The sequence below is a fragment of the Anolis sagrei genome, chromosome 3 (assembly GCF_037176765.1).
Source record: "Anolis sagrei isolate rAnoSag1 chromosome 3, rAnoSag1.mat, whole genome shotgun sequence".
NCBI lineage: Eukaryota > Metazoa > Chordata > Lepidosauria > Squamata > Dactyloidae > Anolis > Anolis sagrei.
This window is the reverse complement of record NC_090023.1, coordinates 76,248,389-76,260,712: the sequence shown is the minus strand read 5'-3', so window position 1 is coordinate 76,260,712 and position 12,324 is coordinate 76,248,389. Positions and strand designations below refer to the sequence as shown.

Below are 12,324 nucleotides of genomic sequence, written 5' to 3'. Positions count from 1 at the left end.
ACGATAAGTTTTGGGACTTTCCTGTTTAACTCCCAACTGAAACATTCTGAATGGCATCAGAAGAAACAGAAACGAGATTATTCAGTATAATAAGATATGCTGATTTGTCATGATAGTTTGGGAGGCAGAACGGATGTTTCTTGAAGGTGAGTGTTCCAAAAGCTGCCGACAGAGATACCACACTGAGCTAGGTTTTGGGTCAAGTTTTTGGAGAAGAAACATACACAGTAGCAGTAAGAAACACGTAAGATTTAAGATTTAATTGCCTGTTTTGGAATTGGCTCCTTCAGTCTGCATTGACTCCAACATTCAGCTACATACGTTCAAAGCATAGACAGGAAGCCATCAGGGTTAGCTAATACCTCCTAACAAAGGATTCTCCCAGGCAAGAAGCAGACAGGCTTTGAAGCTGCAAGGGAATTCAGTGCTAATCAAGGTGGCCAACTGCAACATTCACACTTGCCTCAAACAGACAAGAGTTCTTTCTCTCCCCCGCCCCTTCCGGACATGCCAGATACATAAATTCCACTTGCCTAGTTTTCAACTCTCCTCACAACCTCTGAGGATGCCTGCCATACATGTGAGCGAAACATCAGGAGAGAATGCTTCTGGAACATGGCCATACAGTCCGGAAAACATACATCAACCTATAGTATTGCAGTTACATATGAATAGGAATTCCAAAGAAGTTGATCAAAAGATAGCTTTAACCACGACTTCTTCCAAGTGACTGTACAAAGTAAGTCTTAACACACTTGTCAGGAATTAAATACTTTATTCTAGAGCTATTTCTTCTGAGAGCTGCTATTATTATCCACAGATTTTGCAACATATCTTGTCTAATGCCGTGCCTGTTTTAATGTTCAATACTGGAATTTGTCAGGTAAAAATGTTGTGGTTGTTGTTTAAATATTTCACAGCCAAGATAGAGATTAATAATTCCGCAATTTTTCAATCCCAACCCAATTACCTCCAATGGTAATCAAAACTCAAAGGTCAAAAGCAATCAGGTCACTAATCTGGGTATATCATTGTTATAATTGCCACACTGATAATATTAGGACCACATAGTTGCTCAATCTTACAATAGAAATCTTGGTAAAAACATGATAAATGATCAGAACTTTTTCAAGCTTTTTTCAACTTGATTGCTGTGCTAACGAGGAATCAGAATGATTTAGAAGAAAAAAGGGCAGCATAACTCAACAAGCCATAGTGCTTCCATTATTGGAAATTAAACAAGCCAGTCCAATGCAATCCAGAGTGCATCAAGATGTGATATCATGTCATGTGAATGTGGTAAGGATTGCAATCTTCCAAAAGGTCATTATTATTGCTACTAAGGACGTCCATGTCATTTGCCTGTCAGCTTCAAGATGGTTTTTACCATAGCCCCAATGCCATCAAAAATGTGATGTAAGTCAGTTTCACACATAAAGGCTGGGGTCGTTACCACCTTGTGCTTCGTGTCCACATGGGCTTCATGGAATATTGTTAAGGAAAACAGAAAAGTTGCATTGCCTAATAAAACAATAATACGCCTCCCATGCACACCTCCAAATTTTCCTGAAATCCTAGACACTGACAGACAGTGGTTTCTAAACCACAGATGTGGGTGAAACGTCAGGAGAGAATGCTTCTAGAACAGTGGTTCTCACCCTGTGGGTCTCCAGGTGTTTTGGCCTACAACTCCCAAAAATCCCAGCCAGTTTACCAGCTGTTAGGATTTCTGGGAGTTGAAGGCCAAAACATCTGGGGACCCACAGGTTGAGAACCTCTGTTCTAGAACATGGCCATACTGCCTGGAAAACTCACACATATCAGTAATTGTACTGTCATAAAACAATTATCTTGATTCTGGAAATCTAGGAAAGGTTTTTAGCTATTCTGCCTCAAAGCACTGGTGAAAATTTATCACTTGATGCATTTGGCTCTTTGGATGCGTTCCTGAAAGTTATTCAATTCAGCACTGTGAAATATTAATTTCTTATATGGAATTTGTCTCCAAATATATGAGAAATTGTAGAAAAAGGGAAAGATTCTTCATTACTACCAGCCAGAAAAAAGGATATTGTTACTTCTTTAACATGGTGTTTTCCTCCCAGTGCTTTAATGGCCCTGGCAGTTCCAGCATAAGGCCATTTACCTCCTTGCTCTTCTTCATGTCCTACAGTGACTTCGGTACCTGGAAGAACCTTGGCAGCCAAGACAGGTGAAATGCAACACAAACTAAAAGAAAAGAGACAAACACTCTATTGAGACTCTTTCTTAAGAGGATTTACTATGTTGTACAACTACATTTACACCTTTCTTCCATTATTAAAACAATTCACAAATACTAAAAAATGCAGACACATCACTAAAATTACCAATGTTTACACCTGATCAGGAGGGAAGGAATTTAATTGCAGTTATTTTATGACAATTGACAAACATGGCTCCTCTTTTCACTATTACCTCAGGAGATACGTTATCTTCTGATTTCTATTTTTTTCAGCTATTAATTTTCTATAACAAGATCAGCAACATACAGGCTTAACAAGCTATACTTATCATGCTATTGGCTGTGTCTCAGCAATGTTGGAAGGGTATTCACAGATATCCTAAAGGCCAAAATAATATTACATAAGCAATGCAATTTCACATTTTGTTCTAGATGAAAAACAACCTGTGGAAGAGACTGCTTAAGCCCTTTACACATAAGCATTGCCACCCTCAAACTGCTTTTCCACCTGCAAGTGAATACTTAACTGTGGGAAGTACTATAGCTAACAGGAAATGTCAGAGAGAAAATATTCAGCAGCTTCTCTCTATGTTCTTGTTCTTTTTCTCATGGCAGCAATGCCAAAGTACCTTTTCATTTAAAAAGATCAAGAAAGGAAAAATACTGACTTTGACTTTCCATTACAGGTAATTAATAACCCTTTGCTGTCTGTTAGGTTATATTTCACATATCTGGTTAGTGGAAAAAGTGCATAAAGCTTCACACAAGGGAAGTTATGTGAAATTAGCTAGAAAAGAAAACAGCAGCAGGCAATTGGGTGGATAGATAGGGAGTTCAGAGAGAGGAAACCGAGCTTGAAAAAGGCCCAAAAGCAGATTGGAGTCGATTGGGTGGAAGAAACAATATTTGAGGGGAAAGTCATGCAGAAAATTTACAAAAATACTGTAGATGACCAATATGCCGCCTACATCAAGAAGTCAGGAGTTAGTGAAAAAGTTGAAGGAAACATGTAGTCAGCCCTCAACTTCCACAGAGAGGCACACAACCCCCTAAACAAAGAGGAAATGCCAATAGATATAATGAATGAAGGAACATGTCACATCCTGATAGTAGTCTTCCTGGAAGTTGGCCATTATGGGAAACAGGATGCTGGATGAAATAGGCCTTTGGTGTAATCCAGCAGAACTATTCAAGTTGTTCAAACATTATGAATACATTAACAATTGTTCTTCCCTGACTTATGATCCATTAAGCCAATAAATCAGTCCTCCTGTTGTCTCTTGTGTTCTTACAACCCCATTTTGTACTCCAAAGCAGATAACAAAAACATTCATTGTTGGCAGGCTCAAATTTGACTTATAGAGATCCAAAATATACAGGCATAAATAAGGCTTTCACTGAACATTTTCTTGGCACCACTGTAGCATTCCGCGTAATTTGAATTCTGAGATTTTACCACATAAAAATCACATTGAAATTATTTCTTATACAATGTACATACCCAATGGGCTTCCCAGCTTTGTGGAAATCCTTTAACACACGTTCAACATCTCTGTTCACTTTACAATCTTTTCCATCAACAGCAAAGGTAGATCTACCACACAAAGAAAAGCCCATATGAGATATTACTAGTCATAACACTCTAATATGTACCCTAATGTTAAAGTAACAATTCTTAACATAAGTAAGCATGGTGACCATGCTCAATTTAACTAGAAAAACGTTTAGGAATGCAAATACTTTAAAAAAAGAAATTTGTTACAGGAAAGAAACAGAAAATAATCAAGAGAATGAAATCACATCATTTCCTTTCAGTGTGTGTCAATGACCCCCCCCCCCCCTACATATATACACACACACATTTAACTCTGTGGCAAGAATAACAGAAAATGCAACAATAGTGTTTCCCCTTCAATGCCACCTATAAAGTCACCAGGGTTCTGTCTAAAAACCAAGCTCAGGCGTAATTACTATAGACATTTCCCTTGATGCAGAGTAGGCTGCACCTCCATCCTCGATGCAGAGTAGGTTGTACCTCCATTCTTAGCCCTATCATTTCTGGAAAGTTAACAATTCTTATCAGCCTTCTCCAATGTAATGTAGTCTAACAGATCTTGAAGATAAAACCAAATCACTTCCATCCAACATACTTGGAGGGCAGCAGACACATTGAGTAACGCAGGCACATACATGGAAGTTGCTGAAGTAATTGTTCATGTTTATTCATTCATATGCACAGTGGTCAGGCTGACTGCACCGGGACTGTGGCGCAGCTGGCTGAGTGTCAGCTGCATTAAGATCACTCTAACCACAAGGTCATGAGTTCGAAGCCAGCCCGGGTTGGAGTGGGTTTCCAACCAATTGTGTGTAGCCTGTTGTCGACCTTTGCAACCCGAAAGACAGTTGCATATGTCAAGTAGAAAAATAAGGTACCACCTTAAAGTGTGGGGAGGCTAAATTAACTGATTCATGAGGCCATAAAGAAGACTCCAGCAAAGCATTCCAGTGGAGAAGCATGCGGGGAATGCGGTAGTGCTTCATCAGCGTCGCAGATGGACGATGAAAGCGACAGCTCCCCTGGCGGCCAGAAAACGTTAAATAGCCTCTGTCTATGTCTGTATATGTTTGTATGTCAAAAATTGGCATTGAATGTTTGCCATGTATGTGTACACTGTAATCCGCCCTGAGTCCCCTGTGGGGTGAGAAGGGCGGAATATAAAAGCTGTAAATAAATAAATAAATAAATAACATTATCCAAGAAGAAATTACACTTTTTATAGATGCATCAAAGTGACTTGGTGTGCCAAGAAATTTGTAAGTTGCTCAACAGTCTGAGAGCCAATGTTAACAGCCGATCACAGCTGGATTCAGCAGTCAAAACAGAGTATTTCTTCTCCCTTCTTAAGGTGTTACATCAGGTATGAGTAACATCCAGCTCATTTCCAACATGACACTCTTTTCTCAGCCTCTGTTCCCTGCACAACAATTAGGATTGTCTTTTCAAAAACTTTCATATGTTCTAATGAAAACTCTTTCAAGATATTGGGGGGAGGGGGGGCTACAGAGCTCAAAAAATGTTCTCCCCACATGCTACAACATAGATCCCCGACCTCCCTAAACAGCAATTTAGCTTTTCAAATAAGTTGTACTGTTGCCAATGGATGCTTCATGCCCCTTACTGCCTTGATGCCATTGTGGATAGAAAGAATGAAGGCAGAGGAGGGAGGGAGTTAAGGAGGAATAAACGAGGGCAGTGAAAAAGAGAAAAAGGAAAGGGAGAGACTGAGGGATGGTGATGGGTCTGGACTTGCCTGAGGATAGGGATACACCTCATGGATAGAAAATTCCTCACTTCCCAATTCCACATAGTTTACACAATTTTTCCATTACTGGTGTATCTCCTGATCAAAGTAACATTCCAGTAGATGAAGATCAATAATTCTTCCAGTGAATAAAAAAATCAAAAATGAAATACTGAATTAATCTAATCCTCTAAAAATAACTGCAAGCTGTTAGTCCAAACAAGAGTAGACACAATGATCAATGGGATTTACCTGTATGTATAGAACAAGTCACACTGTCTCAGCTTCAAAGGGATACAAAGTCAAACACTGAACAAATCTTGTCAAAAAACCCATATGTTCACTTTAGGGTCGTCACATTTGAAGGCACACAACAACACCTATTATTATTGTGTAAGTTACTACAGTCATCCCTCCACATTTGCAGATTTGATCATTTTAAATGGTAACAGCAATAATAAACCAACATATTGTGGTAACTTATAAAATTAAATACTCAACAGGTTTTTAGCAGCTCCAAATCCTCCAGGAAATATCACAGCATCATGATCATCTGCAGCAAGTTTGGCCAAGTCTGTGATTTTACCACGAGCGATCCTTGCTGATTCTGCCAAGACATTTCTTGAGATAAAAAAAGAAGAGCAATAGCTGGGTTTATGGGAAATTATTTTCAAACTACAGTATCCTCCCCCCCCCCCCCCAAAAAATACTCACAATTCACCTAACAGCTACAACTAGTAAAAAATACACTTGCACTGAGCAATAAAACCTGAATAATGAAGCTTTAGAAAAATCAAGGCAAAGACTGATAGTAAATATTTAATAAAATATTTATTCATATACTTTCCCCTAGCCACTTGAGTGCACTTACATTATTATTTTACCAATAAACTTGGTAATGTTCACTACCAATCTAAAATTCTGAACCATTATTTCAGACAACCAAACTTCCCAATCTCCCACAAAAAAACCTTCAAAGACATATCTACATCATACAAAAAGGGACTTGCACATTAAATAAAGGCATACCTTGATTCTCCTTCAGTTGGTTGCCCTTTGCTATGGTCAATAACATGCATCTGAGAAATATTTGGGGCATATATCTGAATATCAGCTCCTCCACGGCTCAGATGGACTAATATGCTGTGAAATACATTGAAAGATACAGAAAGGGAAGGCAAAACAACAATCAGATTAAAATTAATTTAACTTACAATCAAATCTTGACAGGAAATATCGGGGGGGGGGGGGGCAGAAGAAGAGGCACTCCAAATCGCTTATGTGAGAAATTACACATCAGTAATTGAACTGTTTACAAGTCAACTATAATCATTTGGAAAGCATATAATTATACAAATATACTTACGCAGAGGCTTCGTGTATTTCTGTACCATCGTAAACGCCACATCCAGACAGGACCTAAACAAAAATAAAGTTTTATGATTATTGGCATCTGGTTACCAATGTGAAAAGGGAATCCCATGCCTTTGGTTTGGCCCAATTTGGTTCCTCTCATGTGCTTATAGTCAAGATCACACTCTGCAAGCTAACACATTTGGAGACAATATGACAGCAACCAACATTGCAAAAGACAACAATGGTATCAAACCTGCTAATAGAACTGACACAGTTGAAACACGTGAGTATAGTACACCCTATGAGGAGAAATCTATCCATTTGTAAGATTGGCTGCAATCTCAAATATGCCTATCCTAAATTATCTGATATTACACAGAATAAAAAAAAATCACAAAATAGGAAGAAACCACAAGGGTGATCCAATCCACCCTCTCATGCAGGAAAACACAACCATAACTCTCCTGATTCATGGGTATCCAGTATCTGTTCAAAACCCTCTAGGGCCCTTCCACACAGCGATATAACCCAGGATATCCAGGCAGATAATCTACAATACCTGCTTTGAACTGGTTTATTTGGGTCCACACTGCCTTATAACCCAGGTCAAATCAGATAATATGGGATTTTATTCAGCTGTGTGGAAGGGGTCTACATTATCTGCTTTGAACTGGATTAGATGAGTCCACGCTGCCATATAATCCAGTTAGAATCATAGAATCAGAGTTGGAAGAGACCTCATGGGCCATCCAGTCCAACCCCCTGCCAAGAAGCAGGAAAATCGCATTCAAATCACCCCCGACAGATGGCCATCCAGCCTCTGTTTAAAAGCTCCCATAGAAGGAGCCTCCATCACACTTCGGGGCAGAGAGTTCCACTGCTGAACAGCTCTCACAGTCAGGAGGTTCTTCCTAATGTTCAGGTGGAATCTCCTTTCCTGTAGTTTGAAGCCATTGCTCCGTGTCCTAGTCTCCAGGGCAGCAGAAAACAAGCTTGCTCCCTCCTCCCTATGACTTCTCCTCACATATTTATTACATGGCCCTCATCATGTCTCCTCTCAGCCTTCTCTTCTTCAGGCTAAACATGCCCAGCTCTTTAAGCCGCTCCTCACAGGGCTTGTTCTCCAGACCCTTTATCATTTTAGTCACCCTCCTCTGGACACATTCCAGCTTGACAATATCTCTCTTCAATTGTGGTCCCCAGAATTGGACAAAGTGTTGCAGGTGTGGTCTAACCAAGGCAGAATAGAGGAGTAAAACAGATAAATAGTTCAAAACAGATAATCTGTATTTTATATGAGAGTATAGAAGGAGCCTGACAGACTCTCAACCAATTCAACCTAGTTTGTGGCAGCCACAAAAATGAAGTTTCTGCAGTATAAAAACTACTTTCCAAGTAAGTATCACGCAGTTAAATAGGAAATAACACTTTTAAACCAGGAACAGATCCCCCCCCCCCCCCCAAATTTTGTTATTGGAAGAAATTCAAGGAAGAATAACCATGGGTTTAATCCACTGATTCTATGAAGTTTTATTTAATGTGAGTTACTGAAGATAATGTAATTGAAAGAAGTCTGTAAATTTTAAAATATGCAAAGTGTTTGACAAAGGGCCCTTCCACACAGCCATATAACCCAGAATATCAAGGCAGGAAATCCCACAATATATGCTTTGAACTGGTTTACCTGAGCCCACACTCTGATGTGGGATTTCCTGCCTTGATATTCTGGGATATAGGGCTGTGTAGATGGGCTCTACGTTATTTGAGTTATATCTGCGATATATTCCAGTTCAGAGTTAATGTGGGATTTTATTCAGTTGTGTGGAAGGGGCCAGAGCTGCCGCCAAGGATGTGAATCACTACGACGGAACACAGGTTTATTTCCAGAGAAAAAAACACCAAATGTGTTAGTGTATTGCCAAAGGCTTTCATGGCTGGAATCATTGGGTTGTTGTAGGTTTTTTCAGGCTATATGGCTATGTTCTAGAGCAGGGGTCCTCAAACTAAGGCCCGGGGGCCAGATGCGGCCCTCCAAGGTCATTTACCCGGCCCTCACTAAGGGTCAACCTAAATGTGAAACTACTTGAAAGCACACAACAACAATCCTATCTTATCAGCCAAAACCAGGCCTACACTTTCCATTGAAATACTAATCTATACATATAAAAATGTTCTCTGCGTAATGAGTACCCTAAAAATAAAAGAACCAATGAACAAAATCACACCAAATTTGGCAACAAAACGTCTCACAACACAAGGAGTGACCATCACTCAAAAAAAAATATGATTTTGTCATTTGGGAGTTGTAGTTGCTGGGATTTATAGTTCACCTATAAGCAAAGAGCATTCTGAACCCTACCAACGACGGAATTAAACCAAACTTGGCACACAGTTCTCCCATGCCCAACAGAAAATACTGGAAGGGTTTGGTGGGCAGTGTCCTTTGTTTTTGGAGTTGTAGTTCACCTACATCCAGAGATCACTGTGGACTCAAACAATGATGGATCTAAACCAAACTCTACACGAATACTCAATATGCCCCACTGTGAACACTGGTGGAGTTTGGGGAAAATAGAATCTCGACATTTGGGAGTTGTAGTTGCTGGGATTTATAGTTCACCTACAATCACAGAGCATTCTGAACCCCACCGACGATAGAATTGGGCCAAACCTCCCACACAGAAATCCCATGACTACCAGAATGGGCCACAGCAACGTGTGGCAGGGGACGGCTAGTAAGTTTATATTTGTTAAAACTGTTCTTAATTTTAATTATTGTATTGTTTTAAAATGTTTTTTGCACTATAAATAAGATATGTGTGGTGTACATAGGAATTCATTCATGTTTTTTCGAATTATAATCCGGCCCACCAACCGTTTGAGGGACGGTGACCTGGCCCTCTGTTTAAAAAGTTTGAGGACCCCTGTTCTAGAGGCATTCTCTCCTGACGTTTCGCCTACATCTATGGCAAGCATTCTCAGAGGTAGTAAGGACCCCACTACCTCTGAGGATGCTTGCCATAGATGCAGGCGAAACGTCAGGAGAGAATGCCTCTAGAACAGTGGTTCTCAACCTGTGGGTCCCCAGATGTTTTGGGCTTCAACTCCCAGAAATACTAACAGTTGGTAAACTGGCTGGGATTTCTGGGAGTTGTAGGCCAAAACACCTGGGGACCCACAGGTCGAGAACCACTGCTCTAGAACATGATCACATAGCCCGGAAAACCCTACCACAACCCAAATGTGTTAGTGCTGCAACACGGGTTGGCCATGGCGTTGGCCTCATCCACACTGGTCATTTAATGCAGTTGGAAGGCAGCTTCAAACTCCCCACCAAAGGACACGAAAGAAAGTGCTCTGGGGTTTTGTGCCATCTTTACCCGGGCCTTAAACTGGTCCCAGGACTTTCTGCGTCATCATTTGCAGAGCGAAACCACGTCTTTCAAGGCCAGTTTGAAGCTGACTTCAGTGGTCAGTGTTGGTGGCGCCATGATTCCTTGAATTCTCCTCCTCTCTGGGAATGCACTGGGCGCATGCGCCCGCGGCTGCAGGGCCCCTTGGCCTGGCCACTCACCACGGCTACCCTGGCCCCGCGGAGGCGCGCCGACGAGACGTGGAGAGCCCGCCACCGCGGCAGCAGCGCCCGCGCCAACAGGCCCGGCCTCACCCCCACGAGGCTGGCGGCAGACATGGCGGATGGGTGGCGGGGAGTGCAGGGGGAGGCCCTGGGCTGTGAGCGACCCAAGCGCAATGGAGGCGCCGCCTTCCCTGTGGGCCGGGCAAGGAGGCAATGCAGCAGCGCCACCCAGAGGCCGGAGGCGGAACCTCTCCTCTGCCAAAAGTCTATCCATCTATCAATTAGTCGCCCTCCTCTGGAATGTGTCCAGAAAAGGGCGACTAAAATGATCAAGGGTCTGGAGGACAAGCCCTATGAGGAGCGGCTTAAAGAGCTGGGCATGTTTAGCTTGAAGAAGAGAAGCTGAGAGGAGACATGATAGCCATGTATAAACAGCGGCAGCCCTAGGTAATTTTCAATGGTAAGCAAACAGTATTTTGCCCCCTGCAACCAATCACTGATATATATTTTCTGTTCGTCGTGGGAGTTCTGTGTGCCATATTTGGTTCAATTCCATCACTGGTGGAGTTCAGAGTGCTCTTTGATTGTAGGTGAACTATACATCCCAGTAACTACAACTCGCATATGTCAAGGTCTATTTCCCCCCAGGAGCGCCTCAAGAGCATCCCTGGGCAAAATCAACTATACTGCAAATGCTTACTTTACGTAATGGGTTGAGCCGCCCCTGTGTATAACTGTGTGAGAGGAAGTCACAGCGAGGAGGGAGCAAACTTGTTTTCTGCTGCCCTGGAGACTAGGACGTGAAACAATGGCTTCAAACTACAAGAAAGGAGATTCCATCTGAACATTAGGAAGAACTTCCTGACTGTGAGAGCCGTTCAGCAGTGGAACTCTCTACCCTAGATTGTGGTAGCAGCTCCTTCTTTGGAAGCTTTTAAACAGAGGCTGGATGGCTATCTGTCGGGGGTGCTTTGAATGTAATATTCCTGCTTCTTGGCAGGGGGTTGGACAGGATGGCTCATGAGGTCTCTTCTATGATTCTGTGATTCTAAAGCAGTGTTTCCCAACCTTGCTTTGACCAGGGACCACTTGACCAGGGACCACGCTCCAATATTAGTACCAAAAGGATTACAAATCAGTTTTTGGTCAACTTTAAATTCAGTTTGGTTATCTGGGGTGCCGATTCAGAAAACTGCATTGGGTAGATCACATCAGCTCTAGCTGCTGATACAGAACATATGCCATCCAGTAGTCGCCATCTGCTTGCCCACAGAAAACCATCTATATAAATAAAAATGTAATGTTCGTTTGTGGGATTAGCATAACTCAAAAACTACTGGATGAATTGACACCAAATTTGGACACAATACACCGATCAGACCAACAAGTGACCATCACTCATAAAAACAATGAAAAACACAGCATAAGAGATTTTAAAAGCCAAGAAATTTTAAAAAATTACAACGCATGTGCAAATCCACATATATATATACACACAAAACACATATACACAGATTGGACCACAGCAACGCGTGGCAGGGGACAGCTAGTATTTAATAACCTTATTTTAGGTTTTAGTGGGCAGCGACCCTTAGCCTGGGAACCACTGGTCTACAGTAAACATTTCCTGGAGAATGTGTTGTCGAAGGCTTTTATGGCAGGAATCACTGGGGTTGCTGTGAGTTTTCCGGGCTGTTTGGGGTTGCCTTTGAAGATGGTTCAGAAGCTTCAAATAGTCCAATGAGAGGCAGCCAGGTTAATAACTGGGGCAGCATACAGGGAGCACACAACTCCTATGTTACGCCAGCTCCACTGGCTGCCTGTTTGCTACCGGGCACAATTCAAAGTGTTGGCTTTGGCATAAT

General features: G+C 41.7%; 1 protein-coding gene across 1 annotated transcript; it reads right to left on the bottom strand.

Moving 5' to 3' along the window:
• Positions 1-245: 245 nt before the first annotated feature.
• On the bottom strand, positions 246-10,645 carry GATD3 (glutamine amidotransferase class 1 domain containing 3). Its single transcript, XM_067466723.1, has 7 exons — positions 10,457-10,645; positions 6,893-6,945; positions 6,556-6,669; positions 6,028-6,147; positions 3,726-3,818; positions 2,075-2,229; positions 246-1,485 (listed from the first exon to the last, which is right to left on the bottom strand). Exons 1-7 carry the CDS (start codon positions 10,571-10,573, stop codon positions 1,355-1,357), a joined length of 783 nt encoding a protein of 260 aa, XP_067322824.1. The 5' UTR covers positions 10,574-10,645; the 3' UTR covers positions 246-1,354.
• Positions 10,646-12,324: the final 1,679 nt, after the last annotated feature.

What these genes read in the sequence shown, in the direction of transcription:
- GATD3 (XM_067466723.1), bottom strand. Translation starts at nt 10,573, where the DNA reads ATGTCTGCCGCCAGCCTCGTGGGGGTGAGGCCGGGCCTGTTGGCGCGG. An exon ending in CCAACTGAAGGAGAATCAAG is followed by an intron (nt 6,148 to 6,555) that starts GTATGCCTTTAT and finishes TTTTATCTCAAG; the next exon opens with AAATGTCTTGGCAGAATCAG. An exon ending in ACACCATGTTAAAGAAGTAA is followed by an intron (nt 1,486 to 2,074) that starts CAATATCCTTTT and finishes TAACAATATTCC; the next exon opens with ATGAAGCCCATGTGGACACG.